The sequence below is a fragment of the Lacerta agilis genome, chromosome 2, assembly GCF_009819535.1.
Source record: "Lacerta agilis isolate rLacAgi1 chromosome 2, rLacAgi1.pri, whole genome shotgun sequence".
NCBI lineage: Eukaryota > Metazoa > Chordata > Lepidosauria > Squamata > Lacertidae > Lacerta > Lacerta agilis.
The window spans coordinates 109,612,060-109,637,048 of NC_046313.1; the positions used below are offsets into that span (position 1 = coordinate 109,612,060).

The window sequence follows — 24,989 nt, forward strand, 5'->3', positions numbered from 1 at the left end:
ACCAGAACTGGAGGAGGGAAGCCTAAAGGATTTCATCGTAACTCAATTTTCAACATTTTGGCATCTGAAAGAAGACGAAGTCTCAGCACTCATAGTGAAGGCCTTCAGATTTGGTGTTAAAGGAAAGAAAAGCTCTAAGACGGTGAGTGACTGTCTTATTGTGTTGAACAACAGATATCAAAGAGACTATATCTTGGACCTTCACTATAACAACAACCTAGTGGTACAGCAAAATAGAGTTGTGCTTTTTAAAGACATCCCCAAATTTTTCCTGGATAAAAGAGCACCATATAACGATTTAACAGCTGAGCTAAGAAGAAGAAATATCTCCTTTAGCTGGGAATTCCCAGAAGGACTGACTTTTTTGTTTAAAGAAAAAAGAATCAGGATAAGATCCCTGGCTGACAAGCAAAAGTTCTTAGACAAACACTTGGAAGACTTCAGGGGTTCTGCTCTAGACCCAGCGTTTATGTACCGACTACCGGGAGTGTTTCCACCTCCAGGAACCCCAGGAGTGCTTCCACCATCAGGGACACCAGGAACAGGAGATCCAAGTGATCCAGAAAAAGACAAGAAAAACCTAGCGACAGGAGGATCAGAATAAAGACTTAAAAAATGGCTCTAAAACTGATGACATGGAATGTTCGGGGATTGAACCAGAGACCAAAGAGACACAGAGTGTTTTATAGTTTGGAAAAGAAGAATTTAGATATAATATGTCTACAGGAGACTCATGTGGTTCGACGACACAGAAGAATTCTACAAAACAAAAAATTAGGCCAAGAATTTATATCATCGGATAAAGTCAAGAAGAGAGGGGTGGTAATATATGCGAAAGAGAAATACAGCCCAAGACAGCTATTTAAAGATGAAGAAGGGAGGTACATTGCAATTGAAATTAAAGTACAAGGCGAAAATTTTTTGATTCTGGGACTTTATGCACCTAATGATGGTAAGTCAATTTTTCATAAAAAGGTTCATGACATGCTGCTGGAATATCTGGACTATAGAATAATTTGCCTAGGAGATTTTAATGGGGCAGTTTCCACATTAATGGACAGATCTCAGAGGGCTAAATTAACAAATGAGGGGAAACTGCCGAAGACTTTTTTTGAAATGGTTGACAATCTAAATTTGGTGGACGCTTGGAGGTTAAGAAATCCCATGGAAACAGAGGCAACTTTTTTCAGCGAACCTCAGCAGTCATGGTCGAGAATAGATTACATTTGGATATCGAATGAATTGACACCGAAATTATGCAAAGCAGAAATTGGCCCCAAAACATTTTCAGACCATAACCCTGTACAAGCAAATCTAAAACTAATTTCCAAGGACTCCTTTAGATGGAGAATGGATGACACTTTGATGAGAGATACCAAGCTAGTAGAAAGGGCAGTAAAAAAGATGAAGGAGTATTTTCAATTCAATTTAAATTCGGAGGTGGAAAAGAGGACTGTTTGGGATGCAAGCAAAGCAGTAATGAGAGGGTTCCTGATAAGTGAAAAGGCAAAGAAGAAGAGACAACAAAACGCAGAAATGGAAAGACTTTTGAAACTAATTCAAGGGAAAGAAAAAGAACTAAGAGGACACCCTAAGAATCAAAAAATACAAAAAGAAATAAAATACTTGCAATCCCAATATGCTAAAATCACAAATCAGGACATCGAATGGAAGATTAAAATGATGAAACAGAGATCCTTCGAGTCAGCAAATAAGTGTGGAAAACTACTAGCCTGGCAACTAAAGAAAAGACAAAAAGCAAATATCATCAACAATTTGGAAGTAAGTGGAAAGATGGTGGAGAATCCAGAGGAAATTAGATGGCATTTCCAAAGGTTTTACAAACAATTGTACAAGGAGGAGAAGATAGATGAAATAGAGATAGACCAATTCCTGGAGAAAAATGGATTGCAAAAAGTCCCAGAAGATAAATTAAGAATACTCAACCACCCTATTTCGACACAAGAGATTGAAGAAGCAATCAACAGTATGCAGATAGGAAAGGCCCCAGGACCAGATGGTTTAACTGCAAAATACTATAAAAGTTTGAAAGATTGGCTATCACAGCCTCTAAAAGAAGTTTGCAATAGCATATTAGAGGGAGATAGGGCACCAGAGACATGGAAAGAGGCCTATATCACACTGATTCCGAAGCCAGACACAGACAAGACCAATATGAAAAATTACCGTCCAATTTCTTTGTTAAATGTGGATTATAAGATTTTTGCGAATGTTATGGCTACAAGATTAAAAAGAGTGCTCAAGGATTATATACACAAAGATCAAGCAGGTTTTTTACCAGGAAGACAACTAAGCAACAATACTAGAATAGTTGTGGACATCCTAGAGAAACTGGAAAAAAATATAAATACGGATGCGGCACTGATGTTTATAGATGCAGAAAAAGCCTTTGATAATATTTCCTGGACATTTATGAAGAAAAATCTGGAAAAAATGGCAGTTGGACAACGATTTTTGAATGGCATTAATGCCATTTATACAGAACAAAAAGCTAAAATTATAATTAACAGTGTGATATCGGAGGAGATCAGAGTGGAAAAAGGAACAAGACAAGGGTGCCCTATCTCCCCTTTATTATTTATTACGGTCCTGGAGGTTCTTCTAAATATGATACGAAAAGAGAACCAGATTAAAGGAATAAGGGTGGGAGAGAAGGAATACAAGGTACGCGCCTTTGCTGATGACTTAATGTTATCCCTACAAGATCCTGAAAGTAGTGTCCCCAAAGCATTGGAATTAATTGAGAAGTATGGGCAGGTAGCCGGCTTCAAACTTAACAAACAGAAGACCAAAGTGTTGACTAAAAATATGAAAACAGAACAATTACAAGTGTTACAAGAATCCACTGGCCTCAGTTTTGCCAAGAAAGTAAAATATCTAGGGATCAATCTCACTGCAAAAAACCTGAACTTGTACAAGGACAATTATGAGAAGTTGTGGACCGAGATAAAAAAGGACTTAGAGATATGGACAAGATTGAAACTCTCACTAATGGGTAGAATAGCTGCTGTGAAGATGAATGTCTTGCCAAGGATGCTGTTTTTATTTCAAGCCATTCCAATTTTAGATAAGTTGGATTGTTTTAAAATATGGCAAAAGGACCTATCAAAATTCTTATGGCAGGGGAAAAAGCCTAGAATTAAATTCAAGATTTTAACGGACTCTAAAGAGAGAGGAGGCTTTGCTCTGCCGGACTTAAGGATTTATTTTGAAGCGGCGGCCTTTTGCTGGTTGAAAGATTGGTTCAAATTGGAAAATACTGATGTTTTAGATTTGGAAGGCTTTGACAACATGTTTGGATGGCACGCTTATCTTTGGTACGACAAGGCTAAGGTCCACAAGACTTTTAAAAACCATATAGTTAGAAAAGCCTTGTATCAGGTTTGGGTGAGATATAAAGACTTGTTAGAGAGAAAGACTCCTAGATGGATTTCACCAGTGGAGGCCAAGGCCTATAAGAGACCCAACATGTCTGCAAGATGGTTAAGATATATAGATATATTGCAGCAGGAAGGTGAATCGTTTAAACTGAAAGGTTATGACCAAGTAAAAAGCGAGGTCACCGACTGGCTGCAATATCATCAAATTTATGAGATTTTCAAAGCAGACAAGAAGATTGGTTTTCAAGTTGAAAAATCAAAACTGGAAACAGAGCTAATAGAATCGAATTCAAAAAACCTTTCCAAAATGTATAATTTGCTGCTAGAGTGGCATACGAAAGATGAAATGGTTAAATCAACAATGATAGATTGGGCAAAAGATGTGGGACATAACATTATGTTAGAGGACTGGGAAAGATTGTGGAAGGAAGGTATCCAATTTACAGCTTGTAATAATTTAAGAGAAAACATTATGAAAATGTTATATAGATGGTATCTAACACCAGTTAAAATCGCTAAGATGAATCCGTCAATGACTAACCTGTGTTGGAAATGTAAATCAGTGGAAGGTACCTTTTATCATATGTGGTGGACATGCCCAAGGGTTAAAGCCTTCTGGGATAAGATTTACAATGAACTTAAAAAGGTAATGAAAATTACCTTTAGCAAGAAACCAGAGGCTTTCCTTTTGAGCATGACCAATGAACAGATACCCAGCCAAGACAGAGTATTTTTTATGTATGCCACAACAGCAGCTAGGATTTTATTGGCAAGAAACTGGAAGGGTGAAGAGATCCCAACGGTGGAAGAATGGCAGATGAAGTTAATGGACTTTATGGAGCTTGCTGAACTGACCGCGAGAATCCGAGACCAGAGGGAGGAGAAGGTGTCGAAGGATTGGAAGAAATTTAAGGATTATTTAGTTAATAGTGTAAAATTGAATATCTGAGCAGAATTAGCTGTTGAATAGGCTTTAGCTAGTTAAATATAAGTTAAAATTTTGATAAGAATTTTACAATATAAGATACAAATAAGAGTGTCTGAAGATTTTGGGAATAGATTAAGAACTATGTTTTTAGTAAACGAATCTAAGGACAACTAAGATGGTTATTAGTTATGAAAGTAGATATATAGCTACTTAAAGTATATTTGGATTAACAATGCAGTGGAGGGTGTGGGGGAAGTCCCCCTATGCTTAGAAGAATAAAGAAGAATGAGATAAAGATTAGTGTTTAGACAGGTTTGTATGTGTTTTTCTTATGTTTATTGTGTTGTTATTTGAGTTGTTTATTGTGTATTGTATTTTGTATTTTTAGTGTATTGGTGTATGTTTTGTTCTTTTTATATATGCATATGGAAAAATAATAAAATCTTTAAAAAAAATAAATAGGCAAACTCAATTATTTTCAGTCTCAGCTTTGCGCTCCTCCGTATATATACAAATGGCCACAGTCGGGGCTGACCTCCTTTTTTAAACCCCGCTGCCTTCCGAATTAGCTTCCAAATTCAAATTTATCACCAACCTTTAAATCAAATTCGGGTTCTTCTTTTTGAGAGTCGGTCGTAGAGCCGTGGAGACCTGAGGCTGCGTTCCTGTGAGCAGAAAATGGCGTCCCGTGCCGGCGCCTCAATCTCGCCAACCTTCTTTCCTCCCAAACGGGAGATTTCCCGGTGGCGGAGAGACCTCTTCAGCACTGTTGGGATCCCTGTCCCCAAAACATTCCTTCTGGGGCTTTTAGGGGGTTGCGGCGCCCTGCAAACACCCCTTTTTCCTCACAAGGAACCGGACTTTCCCCGCAGGGCTAAGTCCCGTCTCCGCTCGGCTCCTCGTCCGGCCGGAAGTCAACATGATTTTCTTTTCATCTTTGTAACAACTTTGCAAGGTTGGCAAGGTTGAGAGAGGACAACTGGTCCAAGGTCATGCAATGAGCTTCTTGGCTGAGTGGGGATTTGAACCTGGGCCTCCCTCAGGTCCGACCTAGCCCAACATTCTTAACTGCTATACTTCCCTGGCTCTCTTATTTGCTTAATCCAATTTTTTTTCATGCTCCTGCCAACCTAGTGGTTCGAAAACACGTCAAAGTGCAAGTAGTTAAATAGGTAAACAGTGTTTCTGTGCACTGCTCTGGTTCGCCAGAAGCAGCTTAGTCATGCTGTCCACATGACCCGGAAGCTGTCTGCGGACAAACACTGGCTCCCTCGGCCTATAGAGCAAGATGAGCGCCGCATCCCCATAGTCGCCATTGACTGGACTTAATCTGTCCAGGGGTCCTTTACCTTTTACCTTTTACTTCAAAAATACAAGGAAGACACTTAATTTTCCAGTAAGTGAGGAAGAAGAATGCCAAGCAAACTTGAGTAAATACTACTAGCTCACTTGGGCTTCCTATGGACAGAGGACTCCAAAAAGTTTGAGAAATTATGAAGCCAACCCCTGACAAATCTGTTTCCAAAATGTTTATGTAAACATCAGATACTGTAATTCTGGAATGAAGCTAGGATTACTTTTACTCATAAAACATATCAAGGTAGTTTAAACCAGGAATGGGTAACCTTTTCCATGAAGGGCCATTTCTCAGGGGTGGCATACTAGTGGTGGGCAGGACAGGTGCAAAAAATGGGTGGGGCCCCTCCTTTTCTGCCAGTTTAACAAGGGACACATGACCTGAGGAAATGAAACATTACTTTTATAGAGGGATAACTTAACCAGAGTTGTATCACTGGCCTACCTAGCTCCATGGTGTCTACACTGACTGACAACAGCCCTCTGGGATTTTTATGCAGTCCTATTCCAGCATACCTGGATATGTCAGGGACCGAACCAGGGACCTTCCGCATGTCAAGCAGATGTTCAGCCGCTGACGCCAGTTCTAGAGTAGACCACACATTTAAAGCACGTGACTTCCTCTAGAGAATCCTGGGAACTGTAGCTCTGTGAGTGGGAAGCTACAGTTTCCAGGATTCTCTGGGTGAAATCATGTGCTTTAAATGTGTGTTGAATGTATGATGTGGGAAATGGGAGGGGCCCTCCGGAGGGATCTTTGTACTCCGGCGCCGGATATGCTTAAGATGCCCCTGCACCTAACCTTACTACGCCTCTGGTTATTCCCCCCTGCATCACGGGAGTCCTGGGCCCATGTCATGCCACCCCACCAGCCAAAAGGTCGACAACTCTGGGAAAACGGGGGGGGGACGACCATGGCTTGCCCCCCCCCTAGTTTTGATCCTGGGTACGCCCCTGTGTCCCTGTTCCCCAGCCAAGTTGATCACACCCTTTTGATCTGGTTACAGGTAGGTAGCCGTGTTGGTCTGCCATAGTCAAAATAAAAAATTCCTTCAAGTAGCACCTTGTTGTTGTTCAGTCGTGTCTGACTCTTTGCGACCCCGTGGACCAGAGCACGCCAGGCACCCTTTGTGGGTTAATCCACATATCCGGACTCACAACTGCTAGCTGTGAGTACCAATAAACAGATTAAGTTCAGCTCCAGAGGTTTTGAAGTAATCCTTCTTTTATTTATAAGCTAAACATATAGATATACATAGACTGTGTGAGTTTCAGTCACCTAGCAGAGATGAGAACACATTTTACCTCAGGACTCTCTCCTCAGAACTGACAGTTAAGAACAGTTAGGAATAACAGTTACCAAGTAAGCTCCTCCTCCTCTCTCTCCACTGAGTCAGGAGATTGACAGAAAGGGAGGGGTGAAAATTCTAACACCCCTATCCTCTACCGACTCCCGCAGTTTGGCCAAACCCATGCCAGTCGCCTCGAGAACACTGTCCAACCATCTCTCCTCCGTTGTCCCCTTCTTGTGCCCTCCATCTTTCCCAACACCAGGGTCTTTTCCAGGGAGTCTTCTCTTCTCATGAGGCGGCCAAAGTACTGGAGCCTCAGCTTCAGCATCTGCCCTTGTGAGGCTACACGTGTAGCATCACATGGGGCACTGGTTATGGAGCAGCCTGCGGACGGGACGGCCGGTAATCCTGGAGCCCGCTCCCACCGCGCCGTGAAGAAAGGGATCCGCTGGCTGCAATCTGAGGGTTGAGTTCTGTGAGTCTGTGATGATTCTGCCTCGTGGATGTTTGTGAGCGTCTGTCTGGTCCAAAAGATTCCAAAGAGGAAAACTAATCTAAAAGGTGGCCAAAACTAAACGGCCAAATAAAAGACTCTCTAAAATAAAAGTGAAAATAAGACAACAGAGGCTGCAGTCTGGTGGAGGAGCCTACCAAGCACGAGAGGTCCCACATGGGGGAGAAGCCCTACGCCTGCTCTGAGTGCGGGCAGAACTTCCGCTGGAGCCAAGGCCTCAAGAAACACATGCGGACGCACACAGGAGAGAAGCCCTACCAGTGCCCGAGCTGCGAGAAAACCTTCTCCAGCTCCTCCAACCTGTCCCGGCACCAGAAGATCCACACCAGGGAGAAGCCGTAACGGCGGTTTCATGTCCGGATCCAGTGGTGGGATCGCGCGTGCGGTCGGGTGCAGGGATACCAAAGATGGACGTCCAGAATGCCAGCGGTTGAGTTCTAGAGCTTTATTCAAAGAAAGGTGCAGACTTCTAGCAAAGCAAGTGAATATAAGCATATCTGAGCTCCTTGCTACAACTACTACCGTATTTTTCGCTCCATAGGGCGCACCTCATTTTTAAAGGAGACCCAGAATTATTTTTCCTGGTTTTCCTCCTCTAAAAGCCCTGTTTTTCTGAGGATCAGCTAAAAGTTTTGCAGCTTTTTTGCAAAGGGAAAAGCCCTGGTTTTTTGAGGATCAGCTAAAAGTTTTGCAGCTTTTTTTGCAAAGGGAAAAGCCCTGGTTTTTTGAGGATCAGCTAAAAGTTTAGCAACTTTTTTTGCAAAGGGGGAAAAGCAAAGAGGAAAAGCCCCGTTTTTATGGGGTTCAACTCACATTTCTGCAGCTTCTAAAGGAAAGGGAGCCTTTTCTACAGTTTCCAGACAGATAATCTAATCAGCCAGTCACATGTCACTGGGGAAACAATCAACCTCCCTCTGCAGCACATTCAACAAAGGAGTGCGGGGCAAGAGAGCGGGGCTGAAAGGGAGCCAGGGACTCTTATCTCTCTCCCATCTCTTGCTGATCAGCTGCTGAGCGGGGTCCTTTCAACACCCCCTTTTCTCTTTGTAAAATAAAAAGCATGATCCTCTTTTGGCCCCTGGGCAATTCAGCTCCAGAGACCACCACTCGCTCCATAAGATGCACAGATATTTCCCCTTATCTTTTAGGAGGAAAAAAGTGCGTCTTATGGAGCGAAAAATACGGTAATTGTGGGGTTATCTTGACTACCAAGATGGCGTCTGCAGGCCTTCCAGAACATGCCACCTTTGGTTCAGCACACTGACAAGCAGCACTCTCACCTCTCTGACACCTCACCCTGACAAGGCCTCTGATGCTCCTGCAACAAAAACCCACTTTGAAGGACTTATTTCTCTTCTCCCTGCCAAAAGGGACACTCTGCTCCAACTGCCAGCTGCCTGGGAACTGCAAGGGAGGGGCACTCTGGCTCACAGAACCAGCAAGTGCAACAAGGGCTGCTGGCTAGCTTTTTTTTTTTTTGGTATTGCTTTATGCCAGGTTTAGTGAACTTGTGGCCCTCTGGATGCAAGACTCCAGTTCCCATCATCCCCAGCCAATGTGGGCAATGGCCAGGAATGAAGGGAGCTGCGGTCCAGCAATCCCTGGAGAGCTTTGGGTTCTCCCATTCCTGTTTTAGGGTGCGACCCTGTGCCCGTTGACCTGGAACGGAAGTAAGCCCTGGTGAACCGAAGTAGACTCTGAATGTGCAAGGATGAGGTTTCATGGTTCAAGTGTGTCATAGGCCAACTCTGAGAGGTCGCTTAATTGAAATGCTGTGTAAAAATAGAGTCAGCCAGAAAACGAGTTCATACGCAACACCGTAGCCCGAGCAGATTGGAATAAAATTCAGATGGAAAGGGAATTGAAATATTTTGGCTGCCTGCCCACTTGGAAGGAAGTCCCACTGAATTTAGCGGGGCTTATTCCCAGGTGCGTTGAGTTAGGATCGCTGCTTCTGCAGGGCTGGTGTCTTGAAAAGGTCGGTGCTGGATTTTAAAAATTAAACCTTGTTGGCAAGGAACATGATGGGTTTGTTGGTTTTTAACAGCTCTCTTGATGAATGTACACAACTGCTTTTAGGCACTGGAGAAGAGAGAATATTCCATTCCATTGTTTTGTAGAGGGGTGTTTATCAGTTTGCCATTTGTGCGTACCTACGTAACGGGCACATTTGTTTCTCTGCCGCTGTGATCCAGCCAGGGCAGAAGGAGGCTAGGAGGCAATATGTACAAAGTCACAGCAGTTTATATTTTAGCAACTGTACTGACTGTAGGTATTGTGTTAAAACTAACTCCAGATCCTCATTAAATTCTAGCTGCTGTCTCTCATGTGTAGTGGAACGTGCATTGCATTAAAAAATAAATATCTTGCCCTTTCCCTCAGAGGAGTTCAAGGAGGTTTCCACCGTTTCCTGCCCAACCCCAACATCCTGTAGCAACCTGGAAAGGTGAATTAAATTGAAAGAGTCAGGCCAAATGCTGTTGTTCCAACAGTGGCCAACTGGTTGCCTCTGGGACGGTCGCAAGCAGGATGAGAACAGCTGACTCCCCACTTATGGCTCCTCGAAGCTGGTATTTGTTTTTCCCCACCAAAATTTTTTTATTGATTTTTAACACATACAAAAACACTACACAAAAACTACATACAAAAAAAATATATAAGCAAACTAAAAACAAAAATACCTATTTAAAACTTTCTAATCTTCTATATAACATTGTAGGTTGACTTCCTCTCGTCCTCTCTGGCTGCTTTCCTTGTAAAACATCTTCAGTAATTTCCTTACCTTTTTATATTCTAACTTAAAACTCTAATCAACTTACCTTATTTTAATTACCTTATCATTACTTCCTCTATTACTAAATCTAATCTAACTTCTATATCTGTAGCCTACCTATTTCTACCTGTCTGCATTTAAATACTTATTTTAGCATATTTTTTCAAATATACTTTCAATTTAGTCCAATCTTTCTCCACCGCGTCGTCCATCTGGTTTCGGAGTTTCCCGGTCAGCTAGAAACTGGTATTTGGAGGCACTCAAAGAGATTTCTAGCTGAGATTCCTTGGTCCAGTTGTGTAGAATGCTGTGTTTTCCTGGGGTGCCATTTGCCAGAATTCTGCATGCCAGATAAGTCAGCTTTTCTCAGACAGAAACCCACCAAAATAAGCTAAGCAGATGAAGAGGTAAGGCTATGTAAGGTAAAGGTAAAGGACCCCATGGCGGTTAAGTCCAGTCAAAGGAGATTATGGGGTTGCGGTGTACACACCACAGAGCCATAGAATACAGAGCATAACATAAAAACACAGGAAGAGCCCAGCTAGATCAGATCAAGGGCCTATCTAGCCCAGCCTCCTGCTTTCACAGAGGCAAACCAGATGCCTGCAGGAAGTTTATAAGCAGGACTTCAGCACAGGATCACTCTCCCCTCCTGTGGTTCCCAGTAATTCCTGGTTTTCGGAAGCACTGCTGTCTCCCGCAGTGGAGAGGGAACATAGCCATCATGGTTCATAGTCACTGTTGGCCTTATTCGCCATGAAAGTTCCTCCCCCCATTTTTCACTTGCTTTAACTCAGGTGAGTAGGTCCCTGGATCATGGCCTCAGTGCAAGAGAAAATCATGGTTATTATTTTATTTATTACATGCCTTTTACTAGCAGGTCCCGGAGCGGGTTACAACAATTTGAAATTCAGAGCACATGTTGCTGTCGGCATTTGTCTGTCTCGAGAGCCAATGGTTTGCGCTTCCAGGGGTGGAGCCAAATGGCTGCGCTAGCAGCACCCGTGACCTCCGCGGGGCACAAGCCTAGGCAGTGTGTTTGGAGGTCCTGGGCTGCCCAGAGGATAAGACACACACACACACACCCTCTCGACCTCGATGATGGGGTCCAAAGGAAAGCAGAGCACCAGCTGGGCTGCAGGAGTTGCCGGAAGGAGTTGTATGAGTGGGATCCCACTCCAGATTTGTGTAGGTTTACTCCTTAGCCTTTTCTTCTACCAAAGGTATCCGAATTTGGGACCAGAATTTTCCTTCTTGTGCTACCTTCCCAGGTTGACATGCTCCGGCTGCCCTTTAGCATTACTTTCTATAGCGCATGCAGAAACTGCCTCCTTGACCGTTGGACCCATTTGGTTTCATCCGCTCAGTCCACCGGAGTCGTTTCTTCACATGCTGGGGAAGTCTGTAATGTGCATGCGCAGAGTGCATACCCCCAAAATCTAGACAACATGTAGAGCCCATGTTCACATATCCAGGACTGGGTGGGGGACAGTCTTTCTAGGAGCATCAAGCCACATGAAAGATTGATCTGGAGCACATTCTCTCAGCTATCCAGGACCTAAGGCATGTAGGGCAGGGCTGGGGAACCTCTGGCCCATGGGACAAAGTAGGGCTGTCAGGCGCCTTCTGACCCACATTCTTCCCCCAAGGCCAAGCCACACCCACCTGTCAACAACCAGCTGTGTGTGTGTGTGTTGTACCTCTTGTTACGTCCACCTCTGGTTGCATATCTTTCGGGATACGAACACAGCAAACCCAGAAGTATACTTCTGGGTTTTCACCTCTCTCACATGCACAGAAGTGCTCTATTGCACCGCATGCATGCGCAGAAGCAGTGCCTCTGCTTGCGTACTTTTCGGGTTGCGCACAGACCTCTGGAACGAATTCAGTTCGTATCTGGTGGGTCCACTGTAACTGCAAGCTTAAATTCATACTTCATGCATGTGACAAAGGCCATTTCGAAAGAATTTCTGGTTTGGGGTGGGATTGAGTCACACACAGGTAAATTCAGGTTGCATAAATAAAGCTGCTTTGGAGTTTCTTGAGCAACAAACACACTTCCCCAAAAGACTGCAAGAAAAACAACAACTGGTTGCAATACGTGAGAATGAATTTTTTGAAAGGGATCTGTGCTTTATTAAAGTTTTATGAACCCATTACCAGCAAAAACCCATTTTGAACAACAACAAAAGTAGATTATTAGCAACTGGTCGAAAGGAACCCAAATTAGCCATATTCACCAACTGAGGAAGTGTAGGTGGGAATGATGCACTGACACAGGAAATCCAGATCCAGCTCTCTGTTCTGAGCAATATGCAGAACTGCGGGGAGAAAGTCCAGAATGCCAGATTCCAATCTATGCAGATCAACAGTCTTCAGATACCTCTTGAAAAAGAGAGGATCGCCAAATAGCATGACCCCCCAAGAATGAAAACAAACACTGCCAAATTCTTTTTTGGACATCCAGAGACATGACAGTCATCGTCACTTCCCAGGAACTGTGGGAAACCTGAGTGGAAAACTACATACATTTATATGGTTTTCCCCGTGTGAATATTCTTATGAATATTAAGGTCTTCACTACCTCTGAACCTCTTTCCAAATATCATACATCTATGGTTTTCCCATGTGAATTAGCTGATGTTTTCTAAGTTTTCCACTTTCACTGAAGCTCTTTCCACATTCAATACATTTAAATGGTTTCTTCCCTGTGTGAGTTCGTTGATGTCTTCTAAGGTCTCCACTTCCACTGAAGCTCTTTCCACATTCCATACATTTAAATGGTGTCTCCCCTGTGTGGGTTCGTTGATGTATTCTAAGTGATCCACTTTGACTGAAGCTCTTTCCACATTCAATACATTCAAATGGTTTCTCCCCTGTGTGGGTTCGTTGATGTATTCTAAGTAATCCACTACTACTGAAGCTCTTTCCACATTCAATACATTTAAATGGTTTCTCCCCCGTGTGAATTTGTTGATGTGTTGTAAGGTTTCCATGTCGACTGAAGCTCTTTCCACATTCAATGCATTTAAATGGTTTCTCCCCTGTGTGAGTTCGTTGATGTGTTTTAAGGTATCCATATCGACTGAAGCTCTTTCCACATTCAATGCATTTAAATGGTTTCTCCCCTGTGTGGGTTCGTTGGTGTATTCTAAGTCCTTTACTTAAACTGAAGCTCTTTCCACACTCCATACATTTAAATGGTTTCTCCCCTGTGTGGGTTCGTTGATGTCTTCTAAGTGTTCCATTTTCACTGAAGTCCTTACCACATTCAATACATTTAAATGGTTTCTCCCCTGTGTGGGTTCGTTGATGTCTTCTAAGTGTTCCATTTTCACTGAAGCTCTTTCCACACTCCATACATTTAAATGGTTTCTCCCCCATGTGAATTCGTTGATGTCTTCTAAGGTTTCCATTTTGACTGAAGCTCTTTCCACATTCAATACATTTAAATGGTTTCTGCCCTGTGTGAGTTCGTTGATGTGTTCTAAGGTGTCCATATCGACTGAAGCTCTTTCCACATTCAATACATTCAAATAGTTTCTCCCCTGTGTGTGTTCGTTGGTGTATTCTAAGTCCTTCACTTAGACTGAAGCTCTTTCCACACTCCATACATTTAAATGGTTTCTCTCCAGTGTGAATTCGTTGATGTCTTCTAAGGTGTCCATTTACACTGAAGCTCTTTCCACATTCAATACATTTAAATGGTTTCTGCCCTGTGTGGGTTCGTTGATGTATTCTAAGTAATCCACTACTACTGAAGCTCTTTCCACATTCAATACATTTAAATGGTTTCTCCCCCGTGTGAATTTGTTGATGTGTTCTAAGGTTTCCATGTCGACTGAAGCTCTTTCCACATTCAATGCATTTAAATGGTTTCTCCCCTGTGTGAGTTCGTTGATGTGTTTTAAGGTATCCATATTGACTGAAGCTCTTTCCACATTCAATGCATTTAAATGGTTTCTCCCCTGTGTGGGTTCGTTGGTGTATTCTAAGTCCTTTACTTAAACTGAAGCTCTTTCCACACTCCATACATTTAAATGGTTTCTCCCCTGTGTGGGTTCGTTGATGTCTTCTAAGTGTTCCATTTTCACTGAAGTCCTTACCACATTCAATACATTTAAATGGTTTCTCCCCTGTGTGGGTTCGTTGATGTCTTCTAAGTGTTCCATTTTCACTGAAGCTCTTTCCACACTCCATACATTTAAATGGTTTCTCCCCCATGTGAATTCGTTGATGTGTTCTAAGGTTTCCATTTTGACTGAAGCTCTTTCCACATTCAATACATTTAAATGGTTTCTGCCCTGTGTGAGTTCGTTGATGTGTTCTAAGGTGTCCATTTACACTGAAGCTCTTTCCACATTCAATACATTTAAATGGTTTCTGCCCTGTGTGGGTTCGTTGATGTATTCTAAGTGATCCACTTCTACTGAAGCTCTTTCCACACTCCATACAATTAAATGGTTTCTCCCCAGTGTGGGTTTTTTGGTGTATTCTCAGTCTTCCACTGTGATTAAAGCACATCCCACATTCCATGCATTTAAACTGTTTATTTGTTCTTATCCATGAATTCACAGATGGCTCCATAGAATTCTGATTGTCATCTTCCTCACCTGTTTGGGAGTCTGGGAGGAAAGAGAATTCTGTTAGACTTTCAAGAAAGACAAGAAAGAAACTGAACACATGTCAATCCCAATGTGCACCTTCTCTTATTTTAACACCGTCTCCATTCTCCACTGTCCTCGCTATGTTCCAAATTTTTAGCAATGCAGATGAGATAATGGCATGAGCTACACATGATCACTCCATTCACACAAAGTAAAGCATTATCATTTTATAATTCAGATCTATGGTGGAGTTGCCTTTTTAGACACATCTCTGTATTTTTCTTTTTCAAGTCAGTGATGGATCTCAGGCTCGAGTAGCAGTCTCTCCTCTGAGTAAGAAGTAAAACTTTAGTGTTCTTATGCCACATGTAACTGTAAGGATATCAGGAATCACAAGAGAGAAACCGGTAGGAGAACACTTCCATCTCCCAGGACGTTCTATACAAGATCTCAAATTAGCTGTCTTATTACAGAGAAGTTGCTTTTTCCTGTAAGACCAATTGCAGTCGTTAACAGGTTTACCACACTTATCAGCCAATCACCCATTCCGACCCCCTCTTCTGAGTAATACCCCTCCCCACCCTCACACTATATATAAGGGTCTGGTGATTTCTGTTTTAGTGTATCTGAAGAAGTGTGCATGCACATGAAAGCTCATACCAAGAACAAACTTAGTTGTTCTCTAAGGTGCTACTGGAAGGATTTTTTAAATTTTTTGTTTTGTAAAAATATTGCAATATATTACAACCTAAGAAGAGCCTGCTTCATCATGCAAAGGCCCACCTAGTCCAGCATCCTGTTCTCAAAGTGGCCAACCAGATGCTTGTGGGAAACTAGCAAGCAGGATTTCAGCACAAGAGCCCTCTGCCTTCCTGTGCTTTCCAGAAACTAGCATTAAGAAGCATTATTGCCTAGAACCACAAGGGCAAAGCACAGACATCAGTCTGACAAAGTGGACTCTTGACCAGGAAAGCTGGTGCCACTATAGCTCTTTGTTGGCTTTGTGTACTTATTTTGAAATTTGTACCTAGTTTGTACCACAGTGTCTCCATAGAAGCTTAGAGACGGACAAAATGTCAGGGGTGCTATAAATAATTCCACTCATTCTCACACATGACTCCAGTCTTTAAGATTGGCAGGTTTACAATATTTGCTTATACAGTAATGCTATGTGTAGAGGCTCCAGCCACAGGAATTGTGCATTACGATAATGGGTCCTTTGTCCCTTAAGCCCACCAAACTGGGGAGATGCATGCAATTCGTTTTGCATTACTTTCTATGGGAAAGTGCGCCTTGGTTTTGGAACGCTTTGGTTTTGGAAGACTTCCGGAACCGATTAAGTTTGAGAACCAAGATACCACTGTAACTCCTAAGATGTAAAAGCCTGGAGGAAGAAAATCTGCCCCCACTACTTTATTAAAGAGATTCCAAAAACAAAGAGCTGCTTTGGAGAAGGCCTCACCCCTTCCTTCTTACTGCCAGGCACTCCCTGCCTTTTGTCTCCTCTCCATCGTTTCCTCTTTCTCCCTCCACCATCCTTCTATCCATGTCCCCATCTCCTCTCCCCTGGAACTCACCAGATTTCTCCAAGGGTCCTGGGAGGGAATGCTCAGAGGTTGTGGGGAGGGACGCAGGAGGAAGCCTGACCAGGTCAACCGTCCATCTTCCTCCTTCCATCCTGGCCAGGTCTGCAGGTTCAGTCTCAGCTAAGTTTGTAGGTTCAGCTTCCTGAGCAGCATAGAAATTAGAGAAGTTGCAGCTTCCTGGGAGGGAGGAAGAAGCCAAGTGAATCTCAGAGCCTCTGCAGGGATTCTCCTGCCCAAGACATTCTGCTGCCCCTGTTGAAGCCCCAATTGGGCACACCCTTCCCAAGAGCCTCCACCCATTTGAAAACACCTTTGGCAATTCCTTTCATCACCTCCCTCCCTTTCTTATTTTCGATATTCAATCTTTATTGGTTTAAAATCAACACATACATACATACACATACATACACACACAACAAAAACTTAGAAAAAGAAAAAAGGGTTAATTGTTTTCTTAATACTGTCTTATTTATTTTATGGTACAGAACATTGATTATTGCTTTCATTTTATGGATCAATGGTCTTGTTAGATAGTAAAATTCATGTTAAATTGCTGTTTTAGGGGTTGTTTTTAAAAGTCTGGAACGGATTAATCCATTTTGCATTACTTTCTATGGGAAAGTGCGCCTTGGTTTTGGAACGCTTTGCTTTCGGAAGACTTCCAGAACCGATTAAGTTTGAGAACCAAGGTACCACTGTAATTCCGAAGATTTAAAATCCTGGAGGAAGAAAATCTGCCCCCACTACTTTACGAAATGGATTCCAAAAACAAAGATCTACTTTGGAGAAGGCCTCACCGCTTCCTTCCTTCTTCCTGCCAGGAACTCCCTGCCTTGTCTCCCCTCCATCTTTTCCTCTTTCTCCCTCCACCGTCCATCTATTCATGTCCCCATCTCCTCTCCCCTGGAACTCACCAGATTTCTCCAAGGGTCCTGGGAGGGAATGCTCAGAGTTTGTGGGGAGGGACGCAGGAGACAGTCTGACCAGGTCTGTCAATCTTCCTCCTTCCATCCTGGCCAGGTTTGCCGGTTCAGTCTCAGCTAGGTTTGCAGGTTCAGCTTCCTGAGGAGTGCAGAAATCAGAGCAAGTTGCAGCTTCCTGGGAGGGAGGGAAGACGAAGCCAAGGGAGTCTGAGAGCGTCTGCAGGGATTCTCCTGCCCCCGTAAAAGCCCCATTTTCAAACGCTTTCAGCAATTCCTTCCATCACCTCCCTTCCTTTTTTCTTTTCTATTTTATTTATTCAATCTTAATTGGTTTAAAATCAACACACACACACACACACACACACACACACAGTGAAAGCTTAGAAAATGGAAACAGTGGTACCTTGGGTTACATACACTTCAGGTTACATACTCCGCTAACCCAGAAATAACGCTTCAGGTTAAGAACTTTGCTTCAGGATAAGAACAGAAATCGTGCGCAACAGCAGCAGGAGGTCCCATTAGCTAAAGTGGTGCTTCAGGTTAAGAACAGTTTCAGGTTAAGAACGGACCTCCGGAACGAATTAAGTAAGTAACCATAAGTACCACTGTACATCTCTTACAAAGAGAAATAGAACAATACATCACGAATGCACAAAATTATTCCAGCCATTGAATTCTTTGATATGGGTTATTTATTTTCTTAATTAGGCTACTTGTCTCTATTTTTCAATAATCATTATCTTTATTTAATCTTGTCTGAATTCCTTATACCTTATTCAATTCCGAGAGTTATTTGAAGCATTTTAAAGTTTTTATACGGGGAAACTGTTCTTTTAAATATTGCCTATAGATCTCCCATTCCCTTTTAAATTTTTGGGTCAATCGATCTCCGATTTTTTCCCGTCATCTATGCTAGTTCCATATATTCTAGCATTTTTACTTGCCACTCCTCTTTTCATGGAATTTTATCTCCTTTCCACCCCTTGGCAATCAGCATCCCCGCTGCAGTTGTTGCATACAAAAAAACCCCTTCCCAAGAGCCCCCGCCCATTTTCAAACACCTCTGGCCATTCCTTTCACCTGCCTGTCCCACCTCCCTTCCGAAGGCTGGCAAGTATGCACATTAGTGGCCTGAGAGTAGATCCCTTGGAACATAAGAGTTAATCTGCAATGGACTGCTCTGAATACATGGGTGGCCCTTGCATGGAGATGAAGGAAGCCCCTTACTTGCATCTGGAACCCCTGGGAGAGGCGGGGGATCCGCTGCTCCCTCTGCCTTCGCTGCCTCCCCCTCTGTCCTCCTGCCCTGCAAACACCCTTTCTTCTTGTTACTCAGGGAAGAGAGGCGGCTGATGGAAAGAGCCTTCAAACCCATCCGCTTCCTCCTCTGCAGCCCAGTGAGAGGTGAAGGAGCTGCAGTACCTGGTTCACTTCAGATACACACATGGTTTACTGGGATTGTGAATGAACAAGACCTCTGCCTTCCTTGCAGTGGGAGTGGGGTGGGTTAAAAGTGGTAAGACTTCCCCCTCCAGTCCTTTTTGGAAACTTTTGCCATGAGTAAACAACTTAGGTGGCAAGTTCACAAGAGATGCACTTTGGAGCACTGCTTGCTCATCCCATGGGTGTTCTGTGGGTGTTTATACCACGTGATTCCTTAAAGAGTGCATTTCTTGAAAATCGAAGGTCATTTTGACAAAATGCAAGACTTTTTAAGACAGTCCTGTACAGGGAAGTTTTAATGTATTTTATTTTGTTAGAAGCAGCCCAGAGCGGCTGAGGCAACACAGTCAGATAGACAGGGTGCAAGTAATGAATTAATAATAAAACAATAATAATATTTCATCCAAAGCCTGTAATGCATGCTGATCAGAGACTCTGTCCCAACCACCCCCTGAACGCAACTCCTGTCCCTGTGGGAAACAGGAACTTTGGTCATGAGTAAACTTAGATGGCAAGTCCACAGGAGAAGCACTTTGTTGCACTGCTTGCTCCTACTAGGTGTGTTCTGTGTGTGTTTGGACCTAGAGGACAGCAAACATGTTTACACGACGGGATTACTTAAAGAGAGGATTTCTTTAAATTCGAAGGCCATTTCTACAAAATGGAAGACTTCTGAAAGGCAGCCCTGTACTGGGAAGTGTTTGATGTTTTTGGTGTTATTTATTTTGTTGGAGGCAACACAGTCAAGTATTGAATTTATTATTATTATTATTATTATTATTATTATTATTGCTTCCTTAGCCTGTCCCGCTATGCATGCTGATCAAAGACTCTGCCCCAACAACCCCTTCCAACGCAACAGGGCTTCCTATTTTTACTGCTATTCTTTACATTTCTATACTGCCCTTCCTCGGAAGATCACAGGGCAGCTTAGAATAGAAAAACACAGAGATGCACACCAGAGTAAGAAATAAAAAGGACAACCCTCCCCAATGCAGTTGTGAAGTCCACAGGTTGTTTAATGAGAGAAGAGGGATGCTTTCGCCTGGTGCCTAAAGATAAGGCCCTCCTCTCAGGGGTCTTTTGCAAGGGTGCAGATATTAAAATTAAAATACAATTATTAAGGCGATCCAGGCCAGCAATGTGCCCCCTTTCCCTGCAACTCCCTTTGCCCCAGATCCCGGGCAGAAAGAAGCCTCTCTCTATCCCCAGCGCAACCCCCCCTCCCCCCCCCGCCTTCAAGGCCCCCATTAAAAAACCAGCTCCCTTTCCTCCTTTCTCTTCTCCCCGCCCCGGGGCTTCTCATCCTGGACCCCCTTGCAAAGCCGCTTCCCTTCTTCCCGGCCATTGGCCTTGCACTCACCCGAAATCCTGGGCAGAGAGAGCGGGAATGGGAGCCCGCGCGTGGGAGGCAGGGAGTGACCCCGCTCAATTAGGAGGCTTGATTAGGAAGAAGCCGCCTCCTCCGCGTCTGCACGAGGCAGCCCCGCTTCCCGCCTCCTTTGCAAGCCCCGATTTTATCTCTGCTGGTGAAGCCGGAAGTCCAGGCAACTCTGGGGAGGAAGGAGAAGTTTCTCCCCACGCTCAGCCTCTTGTCCAAAGCATAATAACAATTTGATAATTGGGGGAAGGAAGGAAAACCTTGTAGTTCCCTGCCAATGGGGAGACGAGGGAAGGAAAGTGCGCATAGGGAACACAAGCTCAGACTTTGTCCCAGCTGGACTGGGCCTGCTTTGGACCCCGCTCTTGCAAGAACTTACTGTCCTCACTGCTTCACCAGTTTTGTTCAGATTGCATTTTAAGGAGCAAGTTCAAGGGGTTTTTTTTAATAGGAAAATCACCTGCATTACCAAAGACAACAGCCAGGAATATAGGCGCAAAACAGCAAACAGTAAGCCTGATCCTTAAAAAAACAAAAACTGTTGCAACAGAACTTGCACCCACCACCAGGATGAAGTAGGAAGGAAACCCAGAACAAAGGATGGTTCCCACTTTTATCAGTTTTACAGAGTTACCCACAACACCCCTAAAATCACATCATGGATACATTACCAATTACATCACAAAATGAGAGGTGTGTGTGTTTGGCGACAGAAACCTTAGCATCAGGGCTTGCCCCCACCCTTCCATTGACCTCCACCATACACCCATCAAGTGATGCAAAAGAGATATTTACTTGTCCCTGTTCCCCAGCCAAGTTGATCACACCCTTTTGATCTGGTTACAAGTAGGTAGCCGTGTTGGTCTGCCATAGTCAAAATAAAAAATTCCTTCAAGTAGCACCTTGTTGTTGTTCAGTCGTGTCCGACTCTTTGCGACCCCATGGACCAGAGCACGCCAGGCACCCTTTGTGGGTTAATCCACATATCCGGACTCACAACTGCTAGCTGTGAGCACCAATAAACAGATTAAGTTCAGCTCCAGAGGTTTTGAAGTAATCCTTCTTTTATTTATAAGCTAAACATATAGATATACATAGACTGTGTGAGTTTCAGTCACCTAGCAGAGATGACAACACATTTTACCTCAGGACTCTCTCCTCAGAACTGACAGTTAAGAACAGTTAGGAATAACAGTTACCAAGTAAGCTCCTCCTCCTCTCTCTCCACTGAGTCTTCTCTTCTCATGAGGCGGCCAAAGTACTGGAGCCTCAGCTTCAGCATCTGCCCTTGTGAGGCTACACGTGTAGCATCACATGGGGCACTGGTTATGGAGCAGCCTGCGGACGGGACGGCCGGTAATCCTGGAGCCCGCTCCCACCGCGCCGTGAAGAAAGGGATCCGCTGGCTGCAATCTGAGGGTTGAGTTCTGTGAGTCTGTGATGATTCTGCCTCGTGGATGTTTGTGAGCGTCTGTCTGGTCCAAAAGATTCCAAAGAGGAAAACTAATCTAAAAGGTGGCCAAAACTAAACGGCCAAATAAAAGACTCTCTAAAATAAAAGTGAAAATAAGACAACAGAGGCTGCAGTCTGGTGGAGGAGCCTACCGCTGCCCTGCGTGGTTGGTTTCGCTTTCTGTTTGCAACTGGGCTTGTCACGCAACGATGTTCTCGCGCTTACTCCTCGCCTTTCTCCACACCACAGGCAGGGAGCGGCAGCTATTTATTATGAGAACAGTCAACGTCATAATCAATACATTAACCAATCACAACTCTGTTGCTGCCCTAAATTAGGCGGGAAGATTAACTGAATGTTGCTTAATTCGAAGATGGAGCCACTTTTCCCCCGTGGAGGGTTCCCAGCAGTGAGTCGCCTGCCAGATCCTAATGCTACCTTTCCTTCCAAGGCGGAAGGACACAGTAAAAATAAGCACGAATAACCACAAATAAACATAAATAACCACAGGTGCGAACGCACCTGCAAAGTATATTCCCACATGCCCTTACAGTGAGCACTCAGGGCTGATTTGCTTCAGAATGAATAGGTTTGATCTTTTTGCAGTCCATGGGACTCTCAAGAGCCTCCTCCAGCACCATAATTCAAAAGCATCAATTCTTCGGCAATCAGTCTTCTTTATGGTCCAGCTCTCACTTCCATACATTACTACTGGGAAAACCATAGCTTTAACTATATGGACCTTTGTCGGCAAGGTGATGTCTCTGCTTTTTAAGATGCTGTCTAGGTTTGTCATTGCTTTCCTCCCAAGAAGCAGGCATCTTTTAATTTCGTGACTGCTGTCACCATCTGCAGTGATCATGGAGCCCAAGAAAGTAAAATGTCTCACTGCCTCCATTTCTTCCCCTTCTGTTTGGCAGTAGATGATGGGACCAGTGGCCATGATCTTAGTTTTTTTTTATGTTGAGCTTCAGACCATATTTTGCGCTCTCCTCTTTTACCCTCATTAAAAGGTTGGGAGGGGTAGCTAATACCCCAGAGGACAGGTCACACTTCAAAATGACCGTAACAGATTAGAGAACTGGGCCAAAGCAAACAAGATGAATTTTAACAGGGAGAAATGTAAAGTACTACACTTGGGCAAAAAAAATATGAAAGGCACAAATACAGGATGGATGACACCTGGCTTGAGGATCTAGGAGTCTTGGTAGACCATAAACTTGACATGAGTCAACAGTGTGATGCAGCAGCTAAAAAAGCCAACGCAATTCTGGGCTGCATCAATAGGAGTATAGCATCTAGATCAAGGGAAGTAATAGTACCACTGTATTCCACTCTGGTCAGACCTCACCTGGAATACTGTGTCCAGTTCTGGGCACCACAGTTCAAGAAGGATACTGACAAGCTGGAAGGTGTCCAGAGGAGGGCAACCAAAATGGTCAAAGGCCTGGAAACAATGCCTTATGAGGAACGGCTTAGGGAGCTGGGTATATTTAGCCTGGAGAAGAGAAGGTTAAGGGGTGATATGATAGCCATGTTCAAATATATAAAAGGATGTCATATAGAGGAGGGAGAAATGATGTTTTCTGCTGCTCCAGAGAAGCGTACACGGAGCAATGGATTCAAACTACAAGAAAGAAGATTCCACCTAAACATAAGGAAGAACTTCCTGACAGTAAGAGCTGTTTGACAGTGGAATTTGCTGCCAAGGAGTGTGGTGGAGTCTCCTTCTTTGGAGGTCTTTAAGCAGAGGCTTGACAGCCATCTGTCAGGACTGCTTTGATGGTGTTTCCTGCTTGGCAGGGGTTTGGACTGGATGGCCCTTGTGGTCTCTTCCAACTCTATGATTCTATGATTCCTTCTGCATTGTCAGCAAGTGACAACTGTCATGGAACAATCCCCAGTGTCTCTACAGAAAATTTTACTGATGCGGCTTGCAGGGGCAGGAGAGAGAGGCAGTCTGCTAGGTGGATAGGGTTGTGGGATATAAATGTCAATAACCTAAGACTGAAATGGAATAAATGTGTAACCTGCCTCAAGATAGTTTGTGGTTGTTTTGTACTTTTACATTAACTAAATCTGCTGCAAAACAATAGAAATGGAAATGAGCTGGAAGAACTTGAGAAACCTGACCTGCATTCCTTGCATTTCATTGACTGACTGACTGACCTCACTTTTTTTTCTTTCCACCCATGAAGTGTGTGTGTAGATAAATATACAGACATACCTCTTGTTACACCCACCTCTAGTTGCATATCTTTTGGGATACGCACACGGCAAACCCAGAAATACACTTAAGGGTTTTTGCCTCTCGCGCATGTGCAAAAACGCTCTAGCGCAACACACACATGCACAGAAGCACTCTATTGCAGCGCTTGCGTGTGCAGAAGCAGTGCCTCTGCTTGCGGATTTTTCGGGTTGTGCACGGACCCCTGGAACAAATTAAGTTCATATCTGGAGGGTCCACTGTAACTACAAGCTTAAATTCATACTTCATGCATCTGACAAAGGCCATTTCCAAACAATCTCTGTTTTGGGGTGGGATTCAGTCACACACAGGCAAATCTTTGGGGACACGCACAAGACAAACCCAGAAGTATACTTCTGGGTTTTCACCTCTCGTGTGTGCACAAAAATGTTCTAGCGTGCCGCACACATGCACAGAAGTGCTCTGTTGCACCGCATGCAGTGCAGAAGCAGTGCCTCTACTTGAGAACTTTTTGGGTTGTGCATGGAATCCTGTAAAGAATTCAGTTCGTATCTGGTGGGTCCACTGTAACTGCAAGCTTAGATTCATACTTCATGCATCTGACAAAGGCCATTTCCAAAGAATTTCTGTTTTGGGGTGGGATTCAGTCACACACAGGCAAATTCAGGTTGCATAATTAAAGCTGCATTGGAGTTCTTGCACAACAAACACACTTCCCCAAAAGACTTCAAGAAAAACAACAACCGGGTGGGGGGACCCACCAAACTATATAGTGGAATACGTGAGAATGAATTTTTTGAAAGGGATCTGTGCTTTATTAAAGTTTTATGAACCCACTAGCTGGCCCGGCCACGTGTTGCTGTGGTTTTTTTTTGCTTTTTTAAATTCTCCTGACCCCGAGAGTATTCTGGAAGCTTCTGTTTTCGTTCTTCCCTGTCCTTTAGAACAGGGGTCAGCAACATGTGGTCGGCCAGACTATATTTTGGAAAATAAAAGAATGAATTCCTATGCCCCACAAATAACCCAGAGATGCATTTTACACAAAAGAACACATTGGTCGGTGGTATTGATCACTTGGGACTGTGTGTGGAACATGTGAAGCTGCAGTGGCCATTTTAGG

The 24,989-nt window shown here is 43.6% G+C and overlaps 1 protein-coding gene across 9 annotated transcripts in view; it reads right to left on the bottom strand.

Annotated features, from left to right (window-relative positions):
• Positions 1-12,371: 12,371 nt before the first annotated feature.
• The window catches only part of LOC117042654 (oocyte zinc finger protein XlCOF6-like), a 663,370-nt gene continuing 650,752 nt past the window's right edge, over positions 12,372-24,989 (bottom strand). For 2 of the 9 annotated variants that reach the window (XM_033142238.1, XM_033142232.1), the window contains one exon: positions 12,381-14,860. In XM_033142238.1, the coding sequence (XP_032998129.1) occupies positions 12,878-14,860 (1,983 nt within the window). In that variant the 3' untranslated portion in view covers positions 12,381-12,877. Of the gene's footprint in view, positions 14,890-16,448; positions 16,535-17,454; positions 17,556-20,189; positions 20,464-24,989 lie in introns of those variants that run through there. The other 7 variants (XM_033142237.1, XM_033142236.1, XM_033142235.1 and 4 more) reach the window with 7 other exon arrangements.